The 25,220-nt window shown below is 40.2% G+C and overlaps 1 protein-coding gene across 1 annotated transcript in view; it reads left to right on the forward strand.

Annotated features, from left to right (window-relative positions):
* Positions 1-25,220, forward strand: part of ptch2 (patched 2) — a 110,515-nt gene that overhangs the window by 53,982 nt on the left and 31,313 nt on the right. The window contains exons 6-15 of the mRNA XM_073062894.1: positions 4,393-4,588; positions 5,433-5,554; positions 10,399-10,546; positions 15,772-15,903; positions 16,068-16,223; positions 16,410-16,508; positions 17,141-17,266; positions 20,877-20,995; positions 22,434-22,839; positions 23,349-23,661. Of these exons, the coding sequence (XP_072918995.1) occupies positions 4,393-4,588; positions 5,433-5,554; positions 10,399-10,546; positions 15,772-15,903; positions 16,068-16,223; positions 16,410-16,508; positions 17,141-17,266; positions 20,877-20,995; positions 22,434-22,839; positions 23,349-23,661 (1,817 nt within the window). The remainder of the gene's footprint in view (positions 1-4,392; positions 4,589-5,432; positions 5,555-10,398; positions 10,547-15,771; positions 15,904-16,067; positions 16,224-16,409; positions 16,509-17,140; positions 17,267-20,876; positions 20,996-22,433; positions 22,840-23,348; positions 23,662-25,220) is intronic.

The raw sequence follows: 25,220 nt of genomic DNA on the forward strand, positions 1-25,220 counted from the left end.
ACATTTCTACAGTACTGTGTAAAGACTTAGCGCACATATATAGCTAGGGTGCCTAAGTCTTTTGCACAGTATTGTATTTGTCAAGGTGGCGCAGGGAGCGAGTTTGTAAATCTGGTGGGAGCACAGGATGTTGGGAGTGGAGTGCGGTGGGAGGGGTGTGAGACAGGTGGCAGAGAAGCAGTGCCAGGGATGTGTGGTGCAGACGCACCCAGCCCTGAGACACCAGGCAAGGTCATTTGATTCCAAACAATTGGTTTATTAATTATTACAGAATGTCTCTCTGGTACTTCCCACTCCCCTCTCCTTTACCCTTATCCTGACCATGATTCCCCTCTCCCTGCCCCCTTCCCACTCTCAGTCCACAATAGAGACCCATATCAGAATCAAGTTTATCATCACTCACATATGTCATGAAATTTTGATTTTTTTGTAGCAGCAGTACAGTGCAATACATAAAATTACTACGGTACTGTGCAAATGTCTTAGGCATCCTACCTATACTTTTGCACAGTACTGTCTTAACTTCTTGAGTCACACGAGCAGAAAGTTAGAAGTTATAAAGATAAATTGAACTACACATTTTCATTCCTCTGACCCCACCAGCAAACTTCCCCTCCCAACTTCCCTATACCCTGTTGCCCACATCTAGTACAGAAGCTGAAAGAGACCTGACAGTTCAGAAGGACTTTATTAGGTCTTGTCGAGGTGGTAAGAGGCAGGCTAGGGAGGAGGGAGTTGGGTCTATGTCGGAACCTCTTCCATCCCGCTTCTTGAGTCCAGTTTCCTGCTCGGCTCCCAAATGGTGATGAGCTGGCAACAGCGGGTATTGAAATGCACTGAAATGAGAAGAAAAGGGAGAGAAAAAAAAGACACTCTTTGTGGTGACGGGAGAAAACCGTACAAAAGGATATTTTACAGATGAAGAGATTAATGATTTAATGTGGCTGAGAAGAGAGCTGTTACACGGAGAGTGGGAGGTGGAATGAGCACAATGGGGGAGGGGGAGAGACACAATCTAGAGCGGCAGCCAGTGTTGGAGACCGCAGGGCTCTGTTTGTGAGGCGTAATCTGATTATTTAGAGGAAAGACCTTTAATGAAAAATTAATTTGATCGGGCCTGACACATAGCCTGGATAAGTGCAGGTGGAGAGTGCTTGCTGAAGAAAATGGGTTTATTAAAATATCACCTAATTGCAGCAGAGTTTGAGGTCTTAAACTGAAGGACACTAATCCCATCTTTAAAGAAGCACTAAAGTGGGAACACAATTCTATTAGTTTGCTACATCAGGTATCAAAATCCTTTATGCAATAATTTATTTCTCAGCAAATTGTTATGCCTCTCTTCTGCTGCTCGATTCTGTGTAGTGTGAAATATTGGTACACACAAATACAATTACTTCATCTGCTCCTGAAACAAGCACTAGACAAGTTAATTGGTGCATTAATATTTCTGGTGTATAATTTTTAATAGTGATTTATGGCTCCATTAATTTGTGTACCATTGTGATTCGTTTTCCATTTTGCTGTGTTTCTCTTCAGTTTTTGATTAGTTTATCCTGTCATAATATTCCAGATATTCTTTAGCTTTATTTGCTCTAAAATAAGACTCACTGGTAGAGAAAAAATTTAGTTAGGGCTCCTTCTTACAGCATCATGAAACGGTTTGCTCCTCTCCTTTGTATTACAATTCACAGTTTACCTCGATGACAATCCCAGCAATGTCAACAGATATGGAGCGGGTCTGTTCCTTGCCTTCATTACAGGAGTTCAAAATGGCCCAGAACAGGCCCAAAGACCAGTAATATCAAGACATTTTAGAGTTCCCCAGTAATTGTCATGTCTCACTGCACAAAGTTAAGAAATGTGAGTGGGCACCCGCGGCCTGATCAGGCTTTCCCTCACTTTGTTCCTGCATAATGGGATAATACATGGTCTTTTACTCTGCATCTGGCAATGATATAAGCTTAAAGGAGAAGGTACCTCCATGGATAAATGTAGTCAGTTGGAAGTTCTTGCTGGCAGACTGCCCCATTCTGTTTTGTAATTTTTTTTTTGGAAACAGAGGACATACTGACATTGAGGAAACACTGTTTTTTTAAAGAATATCCATATTCATGGCCTCCTCCATTTTTTTGGCCATTTCACATTTAGCTTTGGAGGAATTGCGTGAAACATTGGACTGTTTCAATGACTTGTGATTAGAATCTTTAGAATGTGACTGGAGGCTGTTTCCTTTCAGGGTAAACAGTTCCCTTTGACAGAAGTTACCTGCAGACTTACTTTCTCCCCTAAGAACATCACTAGAAGAGTTTTGCAATGGAAGCACACGGTGATCAGAAGAATTTGGTGACATGGGGAGGAAAAGACTTCTGTTTATCATTTGTAGCCAAGTTATACATGCATTCTTCATACATGTGTTTTTGATTTTACTACAAGTAGTGGACAGAGGAAGTCATGCACAGTAACTTAAATAGATATTATCACTTTCATAAAGAGGGAGTCTTGCCATCAGTAGCCCCACTGCAATGTGAACAGTTACAAAGATTTATGATTGTCAATAGTATTTCTTTCTGCAATGTCTATTTTTGTTGGGGATTTTTTTTGGGCAGTAGTATTTTTTTAATTGAAACTGTAACTGGAATATCGTTTTTCTGCTAAATTTGACAGTAGGTTTGTTATGAATTAACACCCACAGTTGAAATGACAACAGATAAAACAAAATACAGAGGTTCACCGGTTTAATGATAATTCCTTTGTCATACATCATCTTGCTTTGCAACTCCTCCAACATACTCAGCACTCACTGATATACATTACATATAAAGCAATACATAAAATTAAAATACGGTACAGCATGAGAAGATATTTAAGAGGTTCTGACTGGGATGCATGTAACAAAGGTGCTTGATATTGAAACTCCTTCTGTAAATGGCATCTGCCTTATTATACTGAAAAAGTTTCAAAACTAACTTTAGTTGTTCAAACAATCTTTGAAGAAACTTGGCAAAGTGCTTATAACACCTGGCAACATATTCTGAAACCAGCAATAAAGTTAGCATGAGAGTGGGATCCTCATTATAGAATATTTATGCCTTAGTTGAAAAGAAATTTATAAAATGTATTTATATGCTACCTTTTATGTCCTTACAAGATATCCAAAAGCATTTAACAGCCAACAGAGTACTTTTGAAATGCACTGACTTTTATAATTATGGGACATTTCAGCAACCTTCTGTAATCAACAGTTCAAACATGTAAAAATGCAGTTTACTTGGGTCATTAAAGCTCTCTATTTCATCAACTCTCTCTTGCTAAGGTTGTTTGAAGAGCATCATGTTTATATTTGACAATTGGGTATAAATGACATTTTGGTTGTCTCCAGTACAAAATTTGCCCTTGCCAACTCAAAGATTCAGCTCTTTTCTACTAGTCAAGTGGAGTGAAATGGGGTTAGAGAGGTGGGTTACAGGCAAGACATAAGTAAGATTGAAAGAATGCAGAGAAAGTTTACAAGGATGCTGCTGGGAGTTGAGGATCTGAGTTACAGAGAAAGTTTGGATGAGTTAGGACCTTATTCCCTAGACTGTAGAATATTGATGGGAGATTTGATGGAAGTATACAGAATTATGAGGGGTATAGATAGGGTAAATGCAAGCAGGGTTTTTCCACTGAGGTTTGGTGAGACTACAACCAGAGGTCATGGGTTAAGGGTGAATCCATGGGAGTGGAACTTCTTCACTCTGTGGGTGGTGAGAGTTGTGTAACAAGTTGCCATTGAAAGTGGTGGATGAGGTTTGATTTCAACATTTACAAGATATTTAGATGGGTACATGAATGGGAGGGGTACGGAGGACTATGGTCCAGGTGCAGGTCAATGGGACGGGGCAGATCCATGGTTTTGTATGGACTAGATGAAACAAAGGGCCTGTTTCTATTCTAAGACTCTAGGTGGCCCTTAAAGAGAGTAGTTGTGTTTTTTTACCTGTGGAGTACCTAGTTTTATAACAATGAATATTGCTAAACTTTTGCAATACTAATAATGATGTATTTGCAATGAGTAATTCTTAACTATTACCTGTCCTTCAGTACAGTACTCCATCTACTGGTTTTGATAAGATCCATCGAAGTTTACTGTAAATGCCAGACCAGACTGGATTTTGAACTTACACCCTGTGGGTAGAGGATGCAACAACTTGCCCATGACCCACTCTCTCAAACTCCAGTGAAAAACAGTTCAAGCCACATAATAGTACAGTTAATGCACAGCTCGTTCCGCTGGTTTACAGGCTACTGGTTACAGACAAACCGAGAACAGCATTTCATTGGTATCAGCTGGAGATATAAAAACAAAAATCTTGCCAGCAAAATATTAATATACATTTCCTTCAGCAGAGGAAAGCCGGATATTCAGTGGATGAACCTGGACCCAGTGCAGCTCCTGGATGAACTGGGGCAGTTTACATCTTTGGAAGGATTCAGGGAGATGCTAGACAAGGCACAAGTAGGACATGCCTACATGGACAGGCTATGCTTACAGCCAGATGACTCTGAGTGCCCCATGACTGCCCGAAACAAAAAATCACTAGAGGTAAGCCCTTTTTCAATGTGTTCCATTACTGCTGAAACACTCAGCTGGTCAGAACTCATCTGTAGGAAAAGAACCTGAGACAACATTTTAGCTGGAAGACTATTAATCAGGATTCTGTTTCTCTTTCCACAGATGTGGCTGACCTGAGTGTACCCATCATTTTCCATTTTAATTTCAGATTTGCACCACCTGCTATTTTCTGCAACTTTTTTTTGAGTTCCCCATTGATTGGTAGTTTATTTCTGATATTTTAACCTTTCAGTAAATTTTGGCCCTCAGCAATTCCAGCACTTGAGTGATATGGGAATTTTCATGAGAGCCTCAACACACAATCTTTAAATGTAAAAGAGCTCTGTTTGCCCAGTTGTTTTATGGCAAGACAGCTGAGGTATATTTTCATTCTAGTGTTCCATCAGACGATTTCCTTGTTTATTAGGGCAGCTATATTTTTGGACCAGATGAACTTTTACTCAAAAATTTCTTCTAGGTTATTGGTTTTGAATCTACACATGACTGAAATCAATCTTTTTCAATGATTAGCCTCATTTCTGCAGGGTATGGTTGCTGAAACAAAGTACCCAAGGTTTAACAATTCTATGTAAAGTTGGTCCCTTCCGGCTGGTTCATCCAGTACACAAAGTGCTTTTTTGGACATACAGGCCCACTCGAACCTATACAAAATAACTAGTAAAGGTTCTAATGACTTGATCATTATTTTTCCGAGAACCATTGACGCTCCTTTTTTCAAGGAACTGCGCTGAAGTGTGGAACCTGCATTTGGGCAAATTTAAAGGTCACTGTGATGCTACTAAATAAAATAATTAAAGATTTTATATTGTTACAGGCTCCTAATATTTCCACTGAGTTAACTGGTGGTTGCCATGGATTCTCAAAGAGGTTTATGCATTGGCAAGAAGAGTTGATTTTGGGTGGTGTGAAGAAAAATTCCCAGAACATATTGCTGAGGTAAGAGAAGTAAAAGAACAGTTAAAGGTATTGGGGGGGGGGGGGCGGTGTGGAGAGTATAAGTTATGCTTCCTGAAGTCTTGAACATATTTGAATGCATTCCCATGTTTATATCAAAGTTTCTTGGTTTTTTTTCTCTCTTAAGAGTCTAATGTAATGGGATGTTACTGAGCAATAAACAAAATTAGGTAGATGGAGCTGGGAGGAAAAGGGGGAAGGATAGATACAGAGGTTGTTAGGTGATAGATGGAACTAGAAGGGATCATGGGTAGATGGAAACCAGGTTGGGGATGGTGATAAGACTAGGTATGAAAGTTGAGAGGAATGGAGACACTTAAATAAGGGAAAGAGACCTGAAGTGGACTTCTGGGAATGGGAAAGATCACTGGGAGTGGGTTATCTGAAACCGGAAAATTCAAGTTAATACCATTAAGTTGTTGGCTGCCCAAGTGGAATATGAGGTGCCATTCTTCTTGTATGTGTTTGACCTCACCATGGCTTTGGAGAAGGCCGAGGACAGGTCAGTGTAGGATTAGATATGTGAGAGGAAGTGATGTGCTACCGGAAGCTCACGATGGCCATTGTGGACTGAGTGCAGATGCTTTGCAAAATTGCTGCATCATCTACATTTGGTTTCACCAGTGTAGAGGAGGCCACATTAAGAACACCAAATGCAATAGAGCAGGTTGGAGGAGGTGCATATGAATCTCAGCCTCACCTGAAAAGGAGTGTTTGGGGACCTGGATGGTTGTAAGGGTAGGAAAGGTGTTGGAATAAGTGTGGTACCCCCCTAAGGTGACAAGGATTTCAGATCTGAAAGTCCAGGAACCTTCACACCACTACTGGTTCTTATGCAGAGAGCAGAAACCCTAAGATGGAGAGCTGTGTGAGTGAGTCATTTCAATGGTTGGGTCAGGACCCTGATACTGTTGCATCCACTCAAGTTTCTCTGAGATCTCCCAAGGTTTCTGGGCTGAAGGAAAGGAGATTTTTATAAAAATACTATCAACTCCACTGGGAACCTTTCTCATTTTGGCATCTCCATTGCGAGCAAGAACACTTATTAATCTTCATTGGGATTAAGGAAGGTTATTTATTTTCTCTGTCATTGGCAGGTGTTATAAATACTGTGGTATTGAGAATGAGTGCTGATTTTTACCCTTTGCGATTAAGAATGTTTTTATCATCTCTGCCATTAATTTGGATGAACAATGGATCTCATAACTATATCCATATTAATTCAACTGATTCACATTTTAATATTTATGTAGCCTCCACTGAAATAATAATGCGAAATATTGCAGTATTGAATACAAAGTAATGAATATATTTAGCGGGTCTGGTAATATTTCTGAAGGTGCTTCAGGTCATTGACTTTATTTTTCTTCAGTTCATTGTCTGGATCCTGAAAATAGAAATAGAAAGTGCTGGAAATTTTCAGGCTGCGTCTGTAGAGGGAGAGAGATGGCAACATTTTGGGTTAGTGCACTGATGATTTTAAACCCAGTCACCTAAAAATGTCCCTGTACTTCATCAGAAAGGCTGCCTGCCTTGCCAAGTATTTGCAGTAAATTCCACTATTAGTTCACCTATGTGCTCAGCATTTTAACTTGTTTAACTTCACACAAGAAATATTCCAGAAGGTAGCAAGGATGTTAATGTAATAGTTTTTTTTAAAAAAAACCACACTGCGGTTAAAGTAAAATATTGCAACAGTGATATTTTTAGTTTAAGTACTTCACCTTTAAGGTAACGCTAATTCTAATCATCCATAATATTGCTTAGTTTCCATTATTGATTAAATGAAGCATCGTGCTTTATTTAATAGAGAAGAGGGAAAGGAACAGGTGGCTTTGGTTGTGTGGTAACAGAGAATACATCAGTGGTGGGTCATTTACTGGCTTGCAGCTGCTGTTACAATCATGAGGGTTTCCTCCTTTCCCGGACTAATTAAATCCTTTTCAGGGTTACTGCTTTGCACCTTCCTGTAAAGGCAGTGGGGAAGGCTGGCAGCTGATCTCCCTGTCTGTCTCCACGTCATTCCCGGGGAGCTGTGTGTGGCTCTGGGAAGACAGAAACCAAAAGAGAGGAGAAAATAACACAGATCACTTCAAATTATAAAAAAAAGAAACAGTCTAGGTCATGTAAAAATGAATGGAATGTTACACAATCCCAGTATTTTTGTGATTTCTTTCTTTTTCTGTTTGAAATCAATGTAAAATGAGCGGGATTACAACAGAGTTGGTGCTTTGCCCAGAATGTGACCTGGGAAATCTCCATGGATGTGGTGCAGTCCCTTTAAACAGACCATGAAAGACTTGGAAACATTACTTTGTGATATGATTTATGATATCCTAGTTGCGCTCTCTGAGCTCTGATTGTCAGGGTGCCAACCAGCAGGCTGCCCGGTAGCTGAAAACACAGATTTGAATTTGCACCTGTGACTAAACTTGTGTGAAATCTCCCTGATGAAGGGCCATAAAATTGTGGTATTGTTAAGGTGTTGGGAGGAGTTTTAACTGGCCAGATAAACCCTAGTGCTGAAGGCAATGATAGGTCACCTGACCCAGCTCTAAAGTTTCAGGCTGAGAACATGAGATTCTGACTGAATGACATGTGGACCGGTGAAAACAGACACTAGTAGAAAACTTCTCAGGAAGAAGAAATTATCGTGAGTCAGATCTTGGCCTGAAGAAAATATTATTTAGCCTTTTCTGGAGCAAATAACACAAGCTACTCTGAATATTTTCTAATCCTGTACAGATCGGCGTTGATACAAGTCTCATAAAACATAGCACAGGGAAAAGCCCTTCAGCTCACAGTGTCCATACTGAACACAATGCCACATTAAACTAAATCTCGTCTGCCCACATGTAAATTTTGTAAAGGAGTTTAGTATTACCTGTATTGAGGTACAGTGAAAACTTTGTTTTGCATGCCATCTATAGAGATCACTTCTTCACATAAAGGTAGTACAAGGGAAAAGCAAAAAAGCAGAATGCAGAATCGCATACCGTTACAGAGGAGGTGTTGTTCATGCAGATAAAAAATACAATGCGCCTTTTATCAAGTGGTCAATACTCTTCCATCCCTGCATATTCATGTGTCTATCCAAAAGCCTCTTAAACACCATTACTGTATCTACTTCCACCCCTACTCTGGCAACCATTTCCAGGCTCCTGCCACACTGTATGTTTAAAAAACAGCAAGAAGAAAATCTTGCCCTACACATCTCCTTTAATCTTTCCCCCTCTCACCTTTAGTATATGTCCTGTGGTATTCACCATGTCTGCCCTGTGAAAAAGGATCTGACAGCTTACCCTTTATCTGCCTCCCTTCTGAACCGTTCCCGAAGCTTCCACAATTTTCCTGGAATGGAATGGCCAGAACTGCACACACTACTCAAGTGCAGCCTAACCAAAGTTTTGTACAGTGACACCATACCTATGCTGATACTCATTGCCCCCAGCAATAAAGATAAGCATGCCATATGGCTTCATTAGTCTTTTCTCTTTCATTGTTTTCCTTGTTAATTTTTCATACGCACCTATGTCCTCTGTACTGGAGCAAGACTTGGGGCCCTTCATTAGCTCCTCCCAGTGGCCATTATTCACATGTTAGCTCTGGAATTAAACATAACCAGTCACCTATACAACTACAGAGCTAGTGTAACGGGAACTGGCAGTGTTTACTCTCCCAACAGTGTCCATCTTCCTCATCATATCATCAATGAGGACCTACACCATCCAGGGTAGAGTTAGAGAAATGGTTATTGATTATATCAAGCCCCTGGGCCTTTTGCAGTGTTTTGAGTGCGTCTTTCACAAACACCATTTATTTTCAGATTAATTGAAAATTTCCTTTCTCATGTTCATTGACTTTGATGTAATTTCTTCCAAACAATCCTCCAAAGCACAGGCACGAAGGGCTGAATGTTTTCTGTCACAGTCATAGGTTCTTGACAGTCGATGATCAGAGAAGCAACAAATTTTATACTACTACTACTACCCAATGACTTGTTCAACTGTGAAAGGCATTGGAGCTTAGCCCGTTTTTTAAAAAAGGAAATGCCAGAGTCGCTCATACTGACAAATCTTCAATTTAATATGTGTGTTTCTGGAGTATTCCTCCTTCCTTTCTGGTCCAGAAGAAGGGTCTCTGCCTGAAACATTGACTATTTATTCATTTCCATTGATGCTGCCTGACCTGCTGAGTTCTGAGTTCCTCCAGCATTTTGAGTGTGTTGCTCTAGAATTCCAGCATCTGCAGAATCTCTTGTGTTTAATATGTTGAATCTGTTTTTGTTTTGTATGGGTGCTGCTTGGTCTGGACTCTGAAATGTGTTTACTTCAGGGCTCCAGCATGATTTTGTTTACAGCTGAACCTGACATTCCCCTCGTCTGGTAGCCACACTTGAAAAGTTCCCACATGAGGCAGCACGAGCAACACTGGCTGATTTCTCCCCTTTCTCCAAGAGCATGACAGCCAGCTCTGGATGCCAAAGTTCAATAACTGGCATGTTGGGGCTCCACTGAACAGTGCCATCATGTCATTGATGTGTTCTTGCCAAATGCAATGCAGTCCTTTGATTTTTGAACATATTCTGGGTTTGAAATAGAAAGAATTTCATTAATAATGACACAATACACACTTACTGAACTGATAAAATCTTGATTTTAAACATCCTATGATATTTGGACACCTTCCCTCATTAAAATCCAAAACAGCCCTGCAGAAATACTCAACTGGCAGGAAAAGATTTTTGCAGCCTGTATGAAAGGGAACTATAAAAATTCAAGTGCTTCTTTTATAAATCAGTTGTATATGTTTTCTTCTCACTCAAGTGCCGAAGCTTTACAGACCATGTATCTGCTGATGAGCCCTAAGCAACTTTATGAGCATTATAAGGATGATTATGAAATCCACGATATCAACTGGAACTTGGAGAAGGCAACAGCCATTTTGGAAAACTGGCAACGAAAGTTTGTTGAGGTATTGACAATTGCCATCTTTTCTGTTACTTTTCTTTTGCATGAAATGGAATTTAATGTGAGGAGTGAAAAACGAATTAATTCTGCAAGTAAGGAACTTACCTGCATGGGCAGAAGAGGTGAAAGGGCTCAACAGATGAGCTCTTTGTCAGTGATAATGCATGAACTGTATGTAATGAAAGGGCTTGCTTTACAGTTGGCTCAGTGTAACATTTATCTGCACCGCCCACCACCTGAATGGGTAATTATAGTACCACTGAACTAGCTACTGCCCTTCGCTGGCTTTAAGTTGTTAACAGCAAACGATGTTAAAGATTAACTCTTTGAACATTATTTACCAGCAGCATGAAAACCTGTTGCCCTTAGAATGTCAGTTTTATGTCCAACAATGAAAGGGACACAAATAAAGCCAGTAATTTAAGTTTTTGAATAGCAAATGCTGAACCTATCATTAGTGGAGTTTCTGACCTGTTATTTGATAAGCTTTTTAAACTGCCAGTGATGATGAAGCAGTGTAAAGCACACGATAGATCACAGATTGATAGTATATCATAGCGACCGCTGTTTTAATGTGTTGCTCTATCAGTCATATAGATATCTTAGATGCTGGCCAAACCAGTTAATATAATAAGGAACCAAAGAATTAACAATACATTGTTAATTCTACAGACTAATCTTATGTTTTATATGATACCTATTAAATATTCAATCATTTTTCTTGTGGATTTGGGTTTGCTGGACTAGATGATAAATTTCTTTTACCACCAGTCCATTGCTTTGTATGTAATTGACTCAGAAAGGTTGAGTAGATACCAAAAATATTTCAAATATATCAATGAGTTTGCAAAGAAGTCAGGGTAATTTGTAAATAATAAGGTGAAATTATTGATGTATTAAGAAGCTGTCTATTGAGGTGAAGAGTTGATGGAGTTACAGGGAATGCCGTGGAATGGAGCAGGGTGGCAGGAGCATGCTGTAGATTAGTGTGCTGGAGGTGATGCTGTTTCCTAAGCTGGAAGGACTTTTGTTTTCCAGTAAAATAAATTGTTTTCACAGTGAAGAAAGACTAAGGAATCTTATTGAAGACTTGGCAAACAATAAAGGTATTGTGTGAGGACAAAAAGAGAAAGGTATGAGGTATGAGGCAGAGAAGTATGAGGTGGTTCATTTTGAGAAAGGACAGTGAGTTGAAATTCATTTTATATATTAAAATTCTTGGCAAGTTGAATGGAGAGAGAATTTAGGAGTGTTCTGTTAAATGGCAGAGATCCACAGTGAAACTAAATTGGGTTCAGGGTGAGAGGGACAAAATTTTTCCTCAGTTCTACTGAGTAGATTTAGGGCCTTGAGTCAATGCTGGTTCTCAGAAAAATTCCATCAATCACATTCCCATCCTTAATTCCCTGTACCTATAATCTCTCATATGCCCAGTAATATTGATTCTCCTATCCACCTTTGACACTAGACACAGTTTATTGTAACCTATTTGTTAACTATCGAACATGTTTCTGTGAACAACACTCACAAAATTCTGGAGGAACTCAGCAGGTCAGGAAGCATCTATGCAAATGAATAAACAGACAATGTTTCGAGCCGAGACCCTCTGTCCTGATGAAGGGACTCGGCCCAAAATGTCGACTATTTATTCATTTCCATAGATGCTGAGTTCCTCCAACATTTTGTGTGTGTTGCTGTGGATTTCCAGCATCTGCAGAATCTCCAGTGTTTGTGTATCTGTGATGTGGGTGGGAACACTCCACACAGACAGTACCATAGGACAGAATTGAACTCATAATGGAGTTGTGAGACTGCATTGCATCAGTGCTATCCATGGCAAAAAGTTGAGAACCATTATAAGTTCTGTGATTCAATGTCCATGGCTTCTTCATTTTTAGTAGAGCCAAAATGATTGGTCCCTCTCCAATATCACCAAATGGATTCTTCATTATCAATATTGGGGGTATTCTGTCACATTGGAAAACCTGAGTTTGAGAAGCTATGGTCCAAAGGGCTGGACATGACCTAAGCTGAAAATGTAAATTCTCCACACAAGTTTAATTGGCTAGGTGTGGTGTGTCTGAAATTTTACAAGCAGGACGGTTTGAGTTTTAATGCCCACACTTTGCTGGTTAGAACCACCTTACAACAAAAATAAACATTCTTTTGTGCCAATTAACATTGTAAGGTAATTTACAAGGAGATTTGAACAGTGACTCAAAAGAGGTTAGAGGTAGTGACCAAAAGCATGGTTTAAAAAAAAGAGTAAGAATGGTTTTGAAGTTTGAGAGGCATGTCAAAGTGCAGAAATAAGCCATGATTTTACAGTCCTGATTCTTATCCAATAATCTTTACAGAAAAAATGTATGAATGTTGAAGACAGGTGAAGATAGAATCATGGAACGTATATATGCTGATGTGCATTCGTATTCAGACACACATGTTCATAAACACACATGATCATACACCATGCATGAACGAACACACACACACACACCTCCCCCCCCCCCCCCCCATCTCGGTAATGTATTACATGACCGCTAGATTCATGTTCAGTTACAAGTCCATGCATTTAAGTGGAAGTTCTCCCAAAAATGAGGAAAGAAAAGAAATTGTAAGTGGTAGTTGGGTGAATGCCAGACTGAGGTTTAAACTACATTGAAGAAACAGGTCTTGAGCAAAATATGGATTTTTTTTGAGGTTATACTTAATGCCTGGGCTTTTATCAACATAAAATGAGGTATATTACAAGTCATGTCCATTTTTATCAGAGATACATCAGATTACCAGGGGTTGGCCTTAATCATTAGTTGCACTGTGCTCAGCACACTTAGGAAAATTAATGTTCCTACTGAGTGTACAATATTTGGCAAGCAGTTTGGTTCAGTCTTTAAATGCCTCCTAGTGAATTTCAGGGTTTTATTTTGTGGGAAAAACCAAGGATTTTTAAAATATACTGTATGAAGAAAACAAACACACTTTTCTCTTTATTTTCAATTGGATTCATTCCAATGTGTGAGGGAGAATTGTTCTTGTAAATGCTGAAATTACTCATCAGGCTGATTTTCATCAGTCTGCAGCTGTAGTGTACAAGGAGACGGATCCTGGGCTTCTGACAGATGGAGAGTTATGGGAACAAGCTGTTTGGTGATAACTGACACCCAGATGCTGATTACAAGAAGACCTGAGGCCTATGTGAAGCTTGCCTGGAAAGGGAATTGGGTTGTGTTGGGTTGAATAGCAAATGTGGAAGATGTTTCACTGATTCCCAAGGTTGCAGTCCCTTTGGCTGTGGCAACTTAGGTGGTGAATGACGGGACCTTTGCTGCGCTCTAGAGGCCATGTGATCTCACCTGACCTTTGACCATAGTGATCTTTGGCATCTGCAGCCATTACTCTAAGCTGTCAAGGATCAAAAAATAATGTATTTCGTACATGTTTAAAATGTATGGAAAAAATCACCATGACTTTGCATTTGAATAAGCCCAATCAGAAAAATTGGATAACTTCAAGATATACCTCAAATTTATTCAACTCTTTTGACAAGACAGATCTCTTGGGAATGTAGAATACGCTGATGTTTTTATTTAACTATTCTGGATTTATTTTCAAATTGCCTTAAATTGTTGAGGAGTTACTTTTTCCACATTGTTTTATAATTAATTAGCAGACATGTTTTATAACTAATTAGCAGTCTGAACTTTATTCAATTGTTCCACATGTTGTTTTCCCTTTAAATCTGCTACAAATGTGTGTATCTATTTTAGTGAAGTATTCAACCCCCTGGGTGCATTATCCTCTTCCCTACCACACCCCCCACACTCCCGCATGGTTTGCCTATATTATTAGTCTCCTTAGGATCTTACAGCAGGCCAATGAAAGTGAGTCATGCAGACTGGCCTCTGAAGGCCTCTTCTGTCAAGCTTTAACCACCTTTTACCCGGGAGATAAGCAAATACCCTACTGCAGTAGTCTAATGTCATGAGTCAGCATGCCCGACTTAACTAGGGCTATTTAAATGATGGACTTATGAATATTTCTCCTCAAGATTACCTTGTATCAGGTTCTATTTTTTAAAACATTACGCAAATAGAATATAGGAATACACTTATCTGTTGTTAAGTAGCAAATGCTTCAGTAGTGTGATTTCAAGCTCATATTTGTGATCAAGTAGGTCAACAACATTAACTCTTTAAAATAATTGTTGTTTGGGCATGTTTTAAAGTCTGCCTCTTTCCACAGTTTATTCATTTTAACCTAGGAGTTATCATTTGTATCCAATAAGAATGGTTTCCTGTTACATTCTGCTGGTGAATTTAATGCCCAGTGGGTTATTGGGTCATTTAGAGTAGCGTGATTCATGGTTTGTTTAAGCCGTCAAGACAATTAGTAAGGATGCCACGAATGGGCTTTGGGTCCTCAGGACCCAAGTGAAAAAATATTGGCAGTTCCTCCTTTCGGGAAAACAGTGTTAGCTTTGTCCTCAATTATTCTCCACATAGTGACACCTTTCAGCCTGAACTCATAATGATTTATTTTTGTTGTCCCTATTTCAAACTGAGATTGTTGAAATCAATCACAAACAAGTGAAAGTCTGCAGATGCTGGAAATCTAAGCAACACACACAAAATGCTTGAAGAACTCAGCAGGACTGTCAGCATCTATGGAAAAAAAGTACAGTTGACATTTCAGGCCTCAGGGTCTCGGCCCAAAATGTCGACTGTACTTATTTCCATAGATGCTGCCTGGCCCGCTGAGCTCCTACGGCACTTTGTGTGTGTCCTTTGAAATCAATTGTAAAGTATCAACTATTTTCTTAGTTTAGGTCAACCAATTCACCACGGTGTAGAAACCAAATCTAACACTGTATGCTTCATCAGATCAGTTGCATATTTTTACTAGCGAATCCTAGACTGAGCCTAAAGATGCACACTCAATCTTTTTAGGAACAGCTTTTTCACCTTTGTCATCGGATTTCTGAATGGTCCCCACCATTCCTAGTCTGGACTGTTCGTTTATTTATTCATTGTAACTCAGGAACTGTTATGTCTTCCCGCTGTACTTTTGCCACAAAACTACAAATTTCTCAACATATGTCAGTGATAATATACCTGAATCTCATTCTGATTCTGAAGAACTTAAAATATAGGTGTCATACTTTTGAATGTACATTTCCGATGAGCCAGTAATGCTGATGTTTACTTAAAATTATCTTTCCTCATGTTGTAGGTGGCTCACCAGGCCCTGCCTCAGAACTCCACACAAAATATCCATGCCTTTTCCACCACCACCCTCAATGACATCATGAGATCTTTTTCTGATGTCAGTGCCCTCCGTGTCGCTGGAGGGTACTTGCTAATGGTGAGTTTGTTTTTACCTTCAATATTTCTGTTTCAAGTTAACATCATTTTCGGTTGCCTCTCAATGCAAATTCTTAACAAAAGAAACAGACATTTTCTGTTTCTATTTCTACTGTATGGATACATATTGATAAATATTTTTGTTTTTTCTTTAATTCCCATTAGTTGGCATATGCTTGTGTGACCATGCTGAGGTGGGACTGCTCCAAATCCCAAGGTGCTGTGGGTCTAGCTGGAGTCCTGTTGGTGGCATTATCAGTAGCTTCAGGACTGGGGCTGTGCTCCCTTCTGGGCATTTCGTTCAATGCTGCAACGACTCAGGTACTTAACTCTGATCTCACAAGTCTACTCCTTCCCCGCAATTGAATATCTCTCAATGGAATATCCTGGAATTGAGGCAGTGGAGAAAAATCAATGGTTTTTGTCTATGAACTTGGTGTGGTATAGGCTTTTACTGTAATAGCTAATTTCAAATATTAATAATTTCTTTATATCTCTTGAAACCAGGTACTACCATTTCTGGCCCTGGGTATTGGCGTTGATGACATGTTTCTCTTGGCTCATGCATTCACTGAGACAGGTCAAAATAAGAACATTCCTTTCAAGGTAAAGACTAATTTCTACATAGAACTAGAATCCTATGGCTACTTCTTTCTCACTACTACACTGAAATAATCAGAGGAAGACTACAAAAGAAACTGCCACCAACCTGATAGAGCGTGCTTCTTTGTCATTAAGTTTGATAACTCCGAGTACATCACAAGTAGTAAAGAGCTCCTTTTAAGCTACTTTTGGCAAAATGTTAGCACCATCAATTTTTGATGCATGCCTTTCCAGGCGATCTTAACATAAATGTGCTGAGTACACAAAATGTGTGTTCCCACCAACAGTTTAATCACGGAGAAATAAGGTAGCTCACACAGGGATTGGTAGTGGATTCCACAGCCAACAGAAAACCAACTGAAACTTTCTTCTGGAAACGGAAAATCCATAGTATAAATTAGAAGTGGCAGGAGACGGCCGAAGAGGTCTCAAAGGTAGAGAGAGAGTTATCAATTTAGGTGGATAAGCTTCTATCATTAATGATGATTTGGTTAAGTTTGAGTCCAATTAAAATAAAAATCATGATTGAGTTGGTATGCAATGATACCTTTGTTTGCCTTGCTCAGTTATACCACAATTGACTTCAATGCAAATTATTTCCATAGCTATTTACTATGCTTTGTTTTGTGCTAAAGGACAGAACAGGTGAATGTCTGAGAAGGACTGGAACCAGTGTTGCTCTTACATCCATCAATAACATGATTGCTTTCTCGATGGCTGCTCTGATTCCCATCCCCGCACTTCGTGCATTTTCCTTACAGGTAGGTGAATCATATAAAGTGGCTCAAGAATGCATCGCTTAATACCTCGGCTGAACATTCTCAAAGAAGTCTGCAAAATGTTTAAGTTGGAAAGTGGCAGAGGGGCGTGGGAGGGGTCCGGGCAGACTGGATGAGGGTGGATTAAGGGCTGTAAATTCCTTTGCTCCAGGTGTTGCATGCTTCTTTGAATTTACCTGCACCTTCTCTCCTGCTACCTGCAGATGTCCGCCACAGAGGGGCTTAGCGGTCTGCTAAACAACAATGTAGCTCTTCTTTAGGAGTGTGGCAGAGTGGGGTTTGGCTTCTGAAGTGTGATGAACTGATGAGAACATTTTGCAATAAAATAAAAAATGGAATTTTGTAAGGATGGGGTCAGGACCACTACGACTGCATGTTTCCCTTGACTTAGGATGTCATCGACATTGAATTTTTTATACACTTGAAAGGCAATCATGGAAACCAAATTTTGCATGCTGCTTTTCCCCTTTTAACTTGTAGCCCCTTATAAAACATACGATTTGACTCCTGAGAATGTTAATTACTTGCTATCCAGTAGACACCTTTCTAATACTGCCAGTAAGTTGCAACCTGCACTGGTGGTCTCAAAAGTAGAAAATCGTATAAGTGTTTTTTTTTTACTGTAACTTTATATGACCACAAAACGTACGAGCAGATTTAGGCCATTCAGCCCATCAAGTCTGCTCCACCATTCTATCATGCTGATTTGTTATCCCTCTCAACTGCATTTTCCCGTCTTCTCCCTTAACCTTTAACATCTTACTAATCAAGAACCTTTCAACCTCCACTTTAAATATCCTCAATAACTTGGCCTCCAAGCTATCTGTAGCAATGAGTTCCACAGATTCACCACCCTCTGGCTAAAGAAATTCCTTCTTAAGTCCTCCTCTCTTTATGCCTGAAAGAGATACCATTTTCTATTTTGGGAATTGTTGACTATGATGACAATTGGCTCTAAACAACAGCTAAGTTGGAGACCAATTAATGATACTTAATTTAAAAAACATACTTACAGACATGTTAAATGAGTACTTAGAGACAGAAGTAGACTGCTGTGGATATTGGAAATCTGAAATCACAAGAGATAATGTTGACCTAGCAATGTGAATACAGAGAGAAGCAAGTGATTTTTTTATCTGCAATCCTTCGTTGGAGCTAGAAGAATTTGAAAAGAAAGGAACAAATAGTTATCATAGAACCACTGTTGGCACCTGAAATCCAAAAAAACAGAGCACTGGTTATGCTCTAGTGATATCAGTATTGAAGACAGACATGTAGGTAGGCCTCTGTTAGTCTCGATAGACCATGGATTTGCACCTTGGAAGGTTTCCAGGGCGCAGGCCTGGGCAAGGTTTTTTTTATGGAAGACTGGCAGTTGCCCAAGCTGCAAGTCTCCCCTCTCCACGCCACCAATGTTGTCCAAGGGAAGGGCATTAGGACCCATACAGCCGGTGTCGTCGCAGAGCAATGTGTGGTTAAGTGCCTTGCTCAAGGACACACACACAGCCTCAGCCAAGGCTCGAACTAGCGACCTTCAGATAACTGGACGAACACCTTAACCACTTGGCCACGTGCCAACACAAGCCAGACATGTATGGAGTATCAAAAGGAAAGATGGGATGATTGTAGTGGTAAACCTCTCCACCAAATCCTGAAACGTGGCCTTGAGCTCTCCAGTACTTACACTTTAATTCTCCCCTCCCATTTAGGCCTGCCTGTACTCAGACATCTTTCCAGTTAATCTCAACAAAAACTTGTCATCCACAGTTGATGCGACAGTGATAATCATGTCGTAATGTCTCAGACAGTAAACACAGAGGAAGAAACTGTTACCATTTAGAAAAACTTGAGCTATATTTGAAGCAGGGGGACGGGTTCAGATGTGAGAGAGATGCAAAATGTTTCTACTTTGCATTTTAAATCTGGATGCAGATACAATTTTAGAGAGATGGCAAGTCATACTTCCTCCGTCTTACATGCTTTGAATAAATTGTTCCATACCCAAACACACCTTTTTAGAGTTGTTACTGAAATTGATTGATGACTAATTTATTCACTGGGAGTAGGATTACAGTCATTAGATAGGAGGGATCAGTAAATGGACAACCCAGTCCATTTATAGAATGGTTATTTTTATTGGGGAGTAAGAGCTAAAGAAAATAACATGACAAAAACATTTAATTTCCACCGATCAGAGATTGTTTTCCTCTCCTTTGCCCTCCTGAAAACATTGTTCGTATTTACATGTTGAATATAGGTGGCAGGGTGGAGATACGTCTCTACCAAAGGCGGTGTAGGGGGCTCCTTCCCTCCATTAGCCTGCAGGTCACCCTTGGGCAAGGTGTAGTGCTTGCTTAGCCTCCCCTACCTCCCCCCCCCCCCCCCCCCCATCAATCAGGGTCACGTAAAGCCATGGGAGCAGTTGGTGGATGGTCATATGAGCAGCTGGTGCATATCACGTCCTGGTTATGTGACGACTGAAGCCAGGCAGACAATCTCTGAAGAGTATTGGTAATGGCTGGGGTTACCCGTTTTGTAAAGACACTGCCCAGAAGAAAGCAATGGCAAACCACTAATGTAGACAACTTTGCCAAGATCAAGCATGGTCATAGAAAGACAGTGATTGACCACATCATACGAGATGGCACAGAACGAGCAAACAAACATGCTGAATGAAAAGAGTCCCGTTGGCCTACTGTACTTGGCAAAGCCTGGAGATGTTGATTGAAAGCAATACAAAGAGCATTAAGCATCAATAACCTGACAGGGAAGAACACTGGGCTGGCCTGCAAGCAGGCCTTCAATTTGCACAGCCAAGGTAGTTGACAATAAATGATGGGCTATATCAGCTACATGTCAGCTCCAGCAATGTGATCTTCCTGGGCTCACTGGGTGGTCTGGGAGATAATAATACATTATAATGGCTGCCTTAGGCAACTTCACCCCTCCTTATTCTCTTACATCAGACTACTGTGACTTTAGGAGTCTTTCACTTTAATGTTAATATAGAGGAAAGGAGTCAGAGGGGGCATATTTAAGGGAGAAGGGGTTTCTTGCATCAAGTTCTTAAGTGATTTAATATTTTCCTTGGCTAAATATGGGGCTTTGGTGAGGTCTGGAATTAGGGTTGTAGTACAGCTCACTTAAAGCTGGAAATATCTTGGTTAGAAATCAGAAACTGCTGTTCTTTGCCTGAGGCCTGGGGCCTACAGTGAAGCTATAGATTTTCAACTGTGTTTCTTTCAGATCTTAAAGGGGCATGCTAAACTGTAGGCAGTCTGACAAGACAGTGCTGGAGTTCATTAACATAAGAAGAAAGCAAACAGTAACAAATGCATTTGATGATGTAGCATCATATTTGAGAAGTTAAAATTCTAGAAAGAATGACATATTATGTAGAAGTACCTCTCCTCCAAGTATTACAGCAGAACAATAAGTACTCATGGTGGGCTGTTGACTTTATCATTAATAAAAACCACTTCCCTCATCCCACTCTCTCCTTTGTGGCTTTTTCAAAGTACTAATTCTGCAGATTTCCAAATCTGGGTAATGATACAATGATATTAACTTCTCTATTCTTTGCCCCTTACAGGCTGCAATAGTTGTGGTTTTTAACTTTGCTATGGTGCTCCTCATCTTTCCTGCCATCTTAAGCTTGGATCTTCATCGACGGGAAGACAAAAGGCTGGATATTTTCTGCTGTTTTTCCAGGTGAGATTTGCTCTTCTAATAGAGTCTCTGGATTTGATCACAAAGATAAGGACAAAGTCAGAATTTATGCCATTATTTGTCAAGACTAAGCGGAGGTGTAACCAGTCAAAGGTCATCATCAAAAGTGAATCAATTGATCTTTTTCTTCCATTTCAAAATCCCTTTTCCCGTGATCCAACTGGTACAATATATAATCTGCTGGCAATTCACTTGCCACTGTTCCCTGAAACAGAGTTTCACCAGATTCACCTCCGAGTAAGATCCTAACAACTTCTGGTTTAAGATAGCAAAACCTAGACACGTGTCCTGCTGGTGTACTGCAAAATTGACACACTTGGAGTTGGAGCTGTGCTGGATGGAGTGAACGATTTGGAGGGGAGAAGCTTCCAATGCCCATCCAACTTTCCTGGGAGCGAGGGTGGATCGCTCTAAGTGCCGAGTCGATTTGGAGAGGTTGAAAACAACTTCTCTGGCAGTGAAATTTAGGCCGGGGACCAATTTGGGGCCCGGAACCTCGTGCGAGGTTCGGATGGTTTAAGTGCTGGCCCGAATGGTCTGGGGATTCCTCTCCCCGGGACCCTAAGACTGCGAGACTGTACTTGGCTGCTGTGCTTCATGTCTGTGAACTATGCAGTGACTTGCCCTGCCAATATGATATACTGAATACCAAGGCTTTGGGCCTACTCCGAGCTGCTCTGGAAATTCAGTTTGGTTCAGAGTGTTGTTGTTGTTGTTTGTTTCTATTGTTTGCATGATTTGTTTTTTTTTCTCTTTCTCTGTGGACGCTGGGGGTTGGTCTTTAACTGGGTTCTTTCAGGTTCCTTCCTTTGCGACTGCCTATTAAGCAACCAAATCTCAGGTTTGTATAATTTATACATTTGTTGATAAAAAAAATGCACTTTGAATCTTTGAACACTGAAAAAACTATTGGAGAAAGAAAGACCATTCAAAGTGGGAAGTTCTCATAACATCTGATTGGTAAATAACTTGAGATACATTGTATATCTGAGTTTTAAAACAGGAGATGGTGTGTAGCTGAATAATCCCATGATCTGGACACCACCATGAATCGAAATGTCTCAGACACTGGCATCCACCATAACATCTGTTACTTTCTTAAGAAGGGTTAAGCATGGAACAAAGCTGCTTTCAGCCATGAAAGGGATATGTGGGAGTAATTTCAAGGCCATAATTTGACTTCAGGAATTAATTCAGTAGATAGTTAGTAACAATTAGCGATTACTACTTATGTTTTTTGATGATCGATGAAAACTTTTTATAAAATTACTATAGTTAATTTTATTAACTCTAATAAAAGTTGACCATAATAATAGTTAATTTTGCTATATTAACTATTACTATTCAGCATTGTAATGCATATAACAATATATAATGCTATCAATGTAGAATGGAATACACTATATATTTTGTTTTTCAGCCTCTGCTCAACGAGAGTAATACGGGTCCAACCACAAGAGTTTGCAGATGTGAATGATATCCATAACTTTCACCCTTCTCTGAATGGAGGGCCAACATATACCCACAGCACCCAGATCACCACCACAGTTCAGGCATTTACCCAGTGCGATCCCACTGGCCAACACATTGTCACCATCATTTCTCCAACATCTCAGATCTCTTCAACTCCTTCAGTCATCGTGCCTCCAGCCGAGCACATTGGCTCCCAGGGAATGGACCCCACTAGCTCAACGCGGGACTTACTGGCCCAGGTGGACGAGGCAAAGGTCTGCAGGAACTGTGTTCAGATACCCTTCGTCAAATGGAATCTGACCGATTTTGCACGGGACAAGTACGCTCCACTTCTTCTGAGGACTGAATCTAAAGTAAATAATTTTCAACTATTTTGTCCTTTAAAGGTTATGGCCAAGAAATTTAAGCTCTGATCACTTGAACTCAGATTGAGTAACTGTTTATAACTTTCTTCTGGTTGTTAGAAAATTAACAGAACCCTTCCCCAGTATGAGTCACACTTCCTTGACTGACACTGATGTCATACCCTGTGCTGAGAAAATTAGTCCTCCTCTAGGACAACCATGGGGGCACAGGAGTGCAGATGGTGGAAACTGCAGGAGAATATCATCTACTGGGGGGGGGGGGGTCTCAGCAGCTTGACCAGCATTGTGAGTGAGGGTGGGGGAGAAGGAGTTGTCAACTCTATCTAGTCTTTTCAATAAGGTCCCCTGCTGAAATTCTGTTGGAGCAATGTGAGAATATATAACTTTATCCCCCAAAAACCACTAAAGCTTTATTGCTCTGGATAAATGCCATGTATTGTATTCTGATCTGAAGTGCGACAGACTTGTTCATTTATGAATTTACTTTTACAATCTAGATTGTCGTGTTAATCCTCTTCATGGCCTTGCTTGGGATGAGCCTTTATGGAACTACCATGGTTCATGATGGGCTGTACCTTACAGACATTGTGCCTCGTGAAACCAAGGAGTACAATTTTATTGAAGCCCAGTTCAAGTATTTCTCCTTCTACAACATGTACATCGTCTCCATGGGAGGGTTTGATTATGCTGCATCCCAGAAGTTGCTTTATGATCTGCACAGGAGTTTCGATAGCATCAAATACATTGTTCGTGAAGAGAATAAAGAGTTGCCAAAAATGTGGTTGCATTATATTCAGGACTGGCTAAGAGGTAAGATTACAAAACCTCCCTTTCATACTTTTGTTTACTATTTAATAGTGAGCCGTTAAGTGTGTATAAGTTTGCATGCATAATGACATCTCGAGACAAAATACCAGTTAGCTTGGGGATCTGAGGCTGAAATGCAGAAACTTAAAACAGGTCCCCATTAGTGGTTTAGGGTTAAGAAACCACACCACTATATAATAATCTGCTCCTAATCTTCTTGTTCGTATATCCTCTGCCATAATGTTTTGTAATGACATTAGCTTTTGAATTCAGCATCTGTTAATTTCAACATTGCTTGGGGTACTTGAAACAGGGTCTGGGGTTCTGAAGAATAGTGCAGGAATGTAAATTTTGGGGCCTTATATATAGAAAGTGACTGTCACTGTACTTCAAAGTAATTCATAGCATGTAAAGTATACTGAGATGTTTCTGAGACACATGGAAATGCGAGTCTTTTTCTTGTGTCAGACCACAGCTATAGGGTATGTATTATACTGAACTAATAGAACCCTGTGAAGTTTTAAAGCAAACAAACTAGAGACTATATGAATTGTTTGATGCCTTGTCGTTTCTCATGTGGCTGACACAGAGGCAGAACAGAAATCATAAATTGACATGTAGGTGGTTGTTGTGTAAGGAATGCCAGAATATATTGCAGTAGTTCCCCACCACCACCTTAGGGGTGACAAGGAATGGGCAATTAAAAGCTGGCTCAGCTAGCGAAGCCCTCATGTCTTGAATGAGTATTGAAGAAATATTACTGCAAGGGTCCGTGATGCTATTTTAGTGATGCAAGGAATCTGGAAGTAACTTGCCAATCAGGATGTTAATTATTTTCATGATTTCAGCTAGCTATATTGCATACTCAGAACCACACATTTAATTTCATTTTAGGTCATTTTTCATGTCAAAAAATTTTGCTCTGGTTTCAGTCATACGTCCCTACGTCGTTGGTGAACTGATAAAATAACAGCGGCTTTCCTGCTTGTGACAGAGGGCTTTTTTGACATTACCGTGTTGAAAGATCACATATTTTCCTGAAAGTCAAAGGAGATGATCATCAGTGATCCTAATGTGGTTAGTTGACCCAAACTTGCCATTTCTCGTTGCAGTTAGAGACACGTGCACACTCAGCTTCTGATTCATGTTGAGCAGAAGATGTCAGCATTCCTGCTACAGATTAACTTGTAATAGAAAGGTTAATCACCACCTAACTTTCCTACTTAAACCAATGCCGCAGACAATTTTCAGAATGAGCAGAAGGATCGGTCCCAAAACGCTTCTATCCCTCATCAAGAAACCTTAAGCTCTCTGCTTCTTTTGCAACGAAAGAACTAATCAGTTCCCCTCCACCGTCATCCTCCTCCATCTGGCAGAACTGGTTCCCACCCCCAACAATTATACCTTCAGCTACTCCCACTTTCTCCAGACTCGACAGCTAGCCATGGGCCCCAGCTATGCCTACCTTAAAACAGTCCATGTTCCAACCAGCCCCATTAACGCTCCCCGACTCTTCCTCTGCTACATTGGTGCTGCTTCATGCACTCATTCTGAGCTCGTCA

The sequence above is a fragment of the Hemitrygon akajei genome, chromosome 12, assembly GCF_048418815.1.
Source record: "Hemitrygon akajei chromosome 12, sHemAka1.3, whole genome shotgun sequence".
Classification (NCBI taxonomy): domain Eukaryota; kingdom Metazoa; phylum Chordata; class Chondrichthyes; order Myliobatiformes; family Dasyatidae; genus Hemitrygon; species Hemitrygon akajei.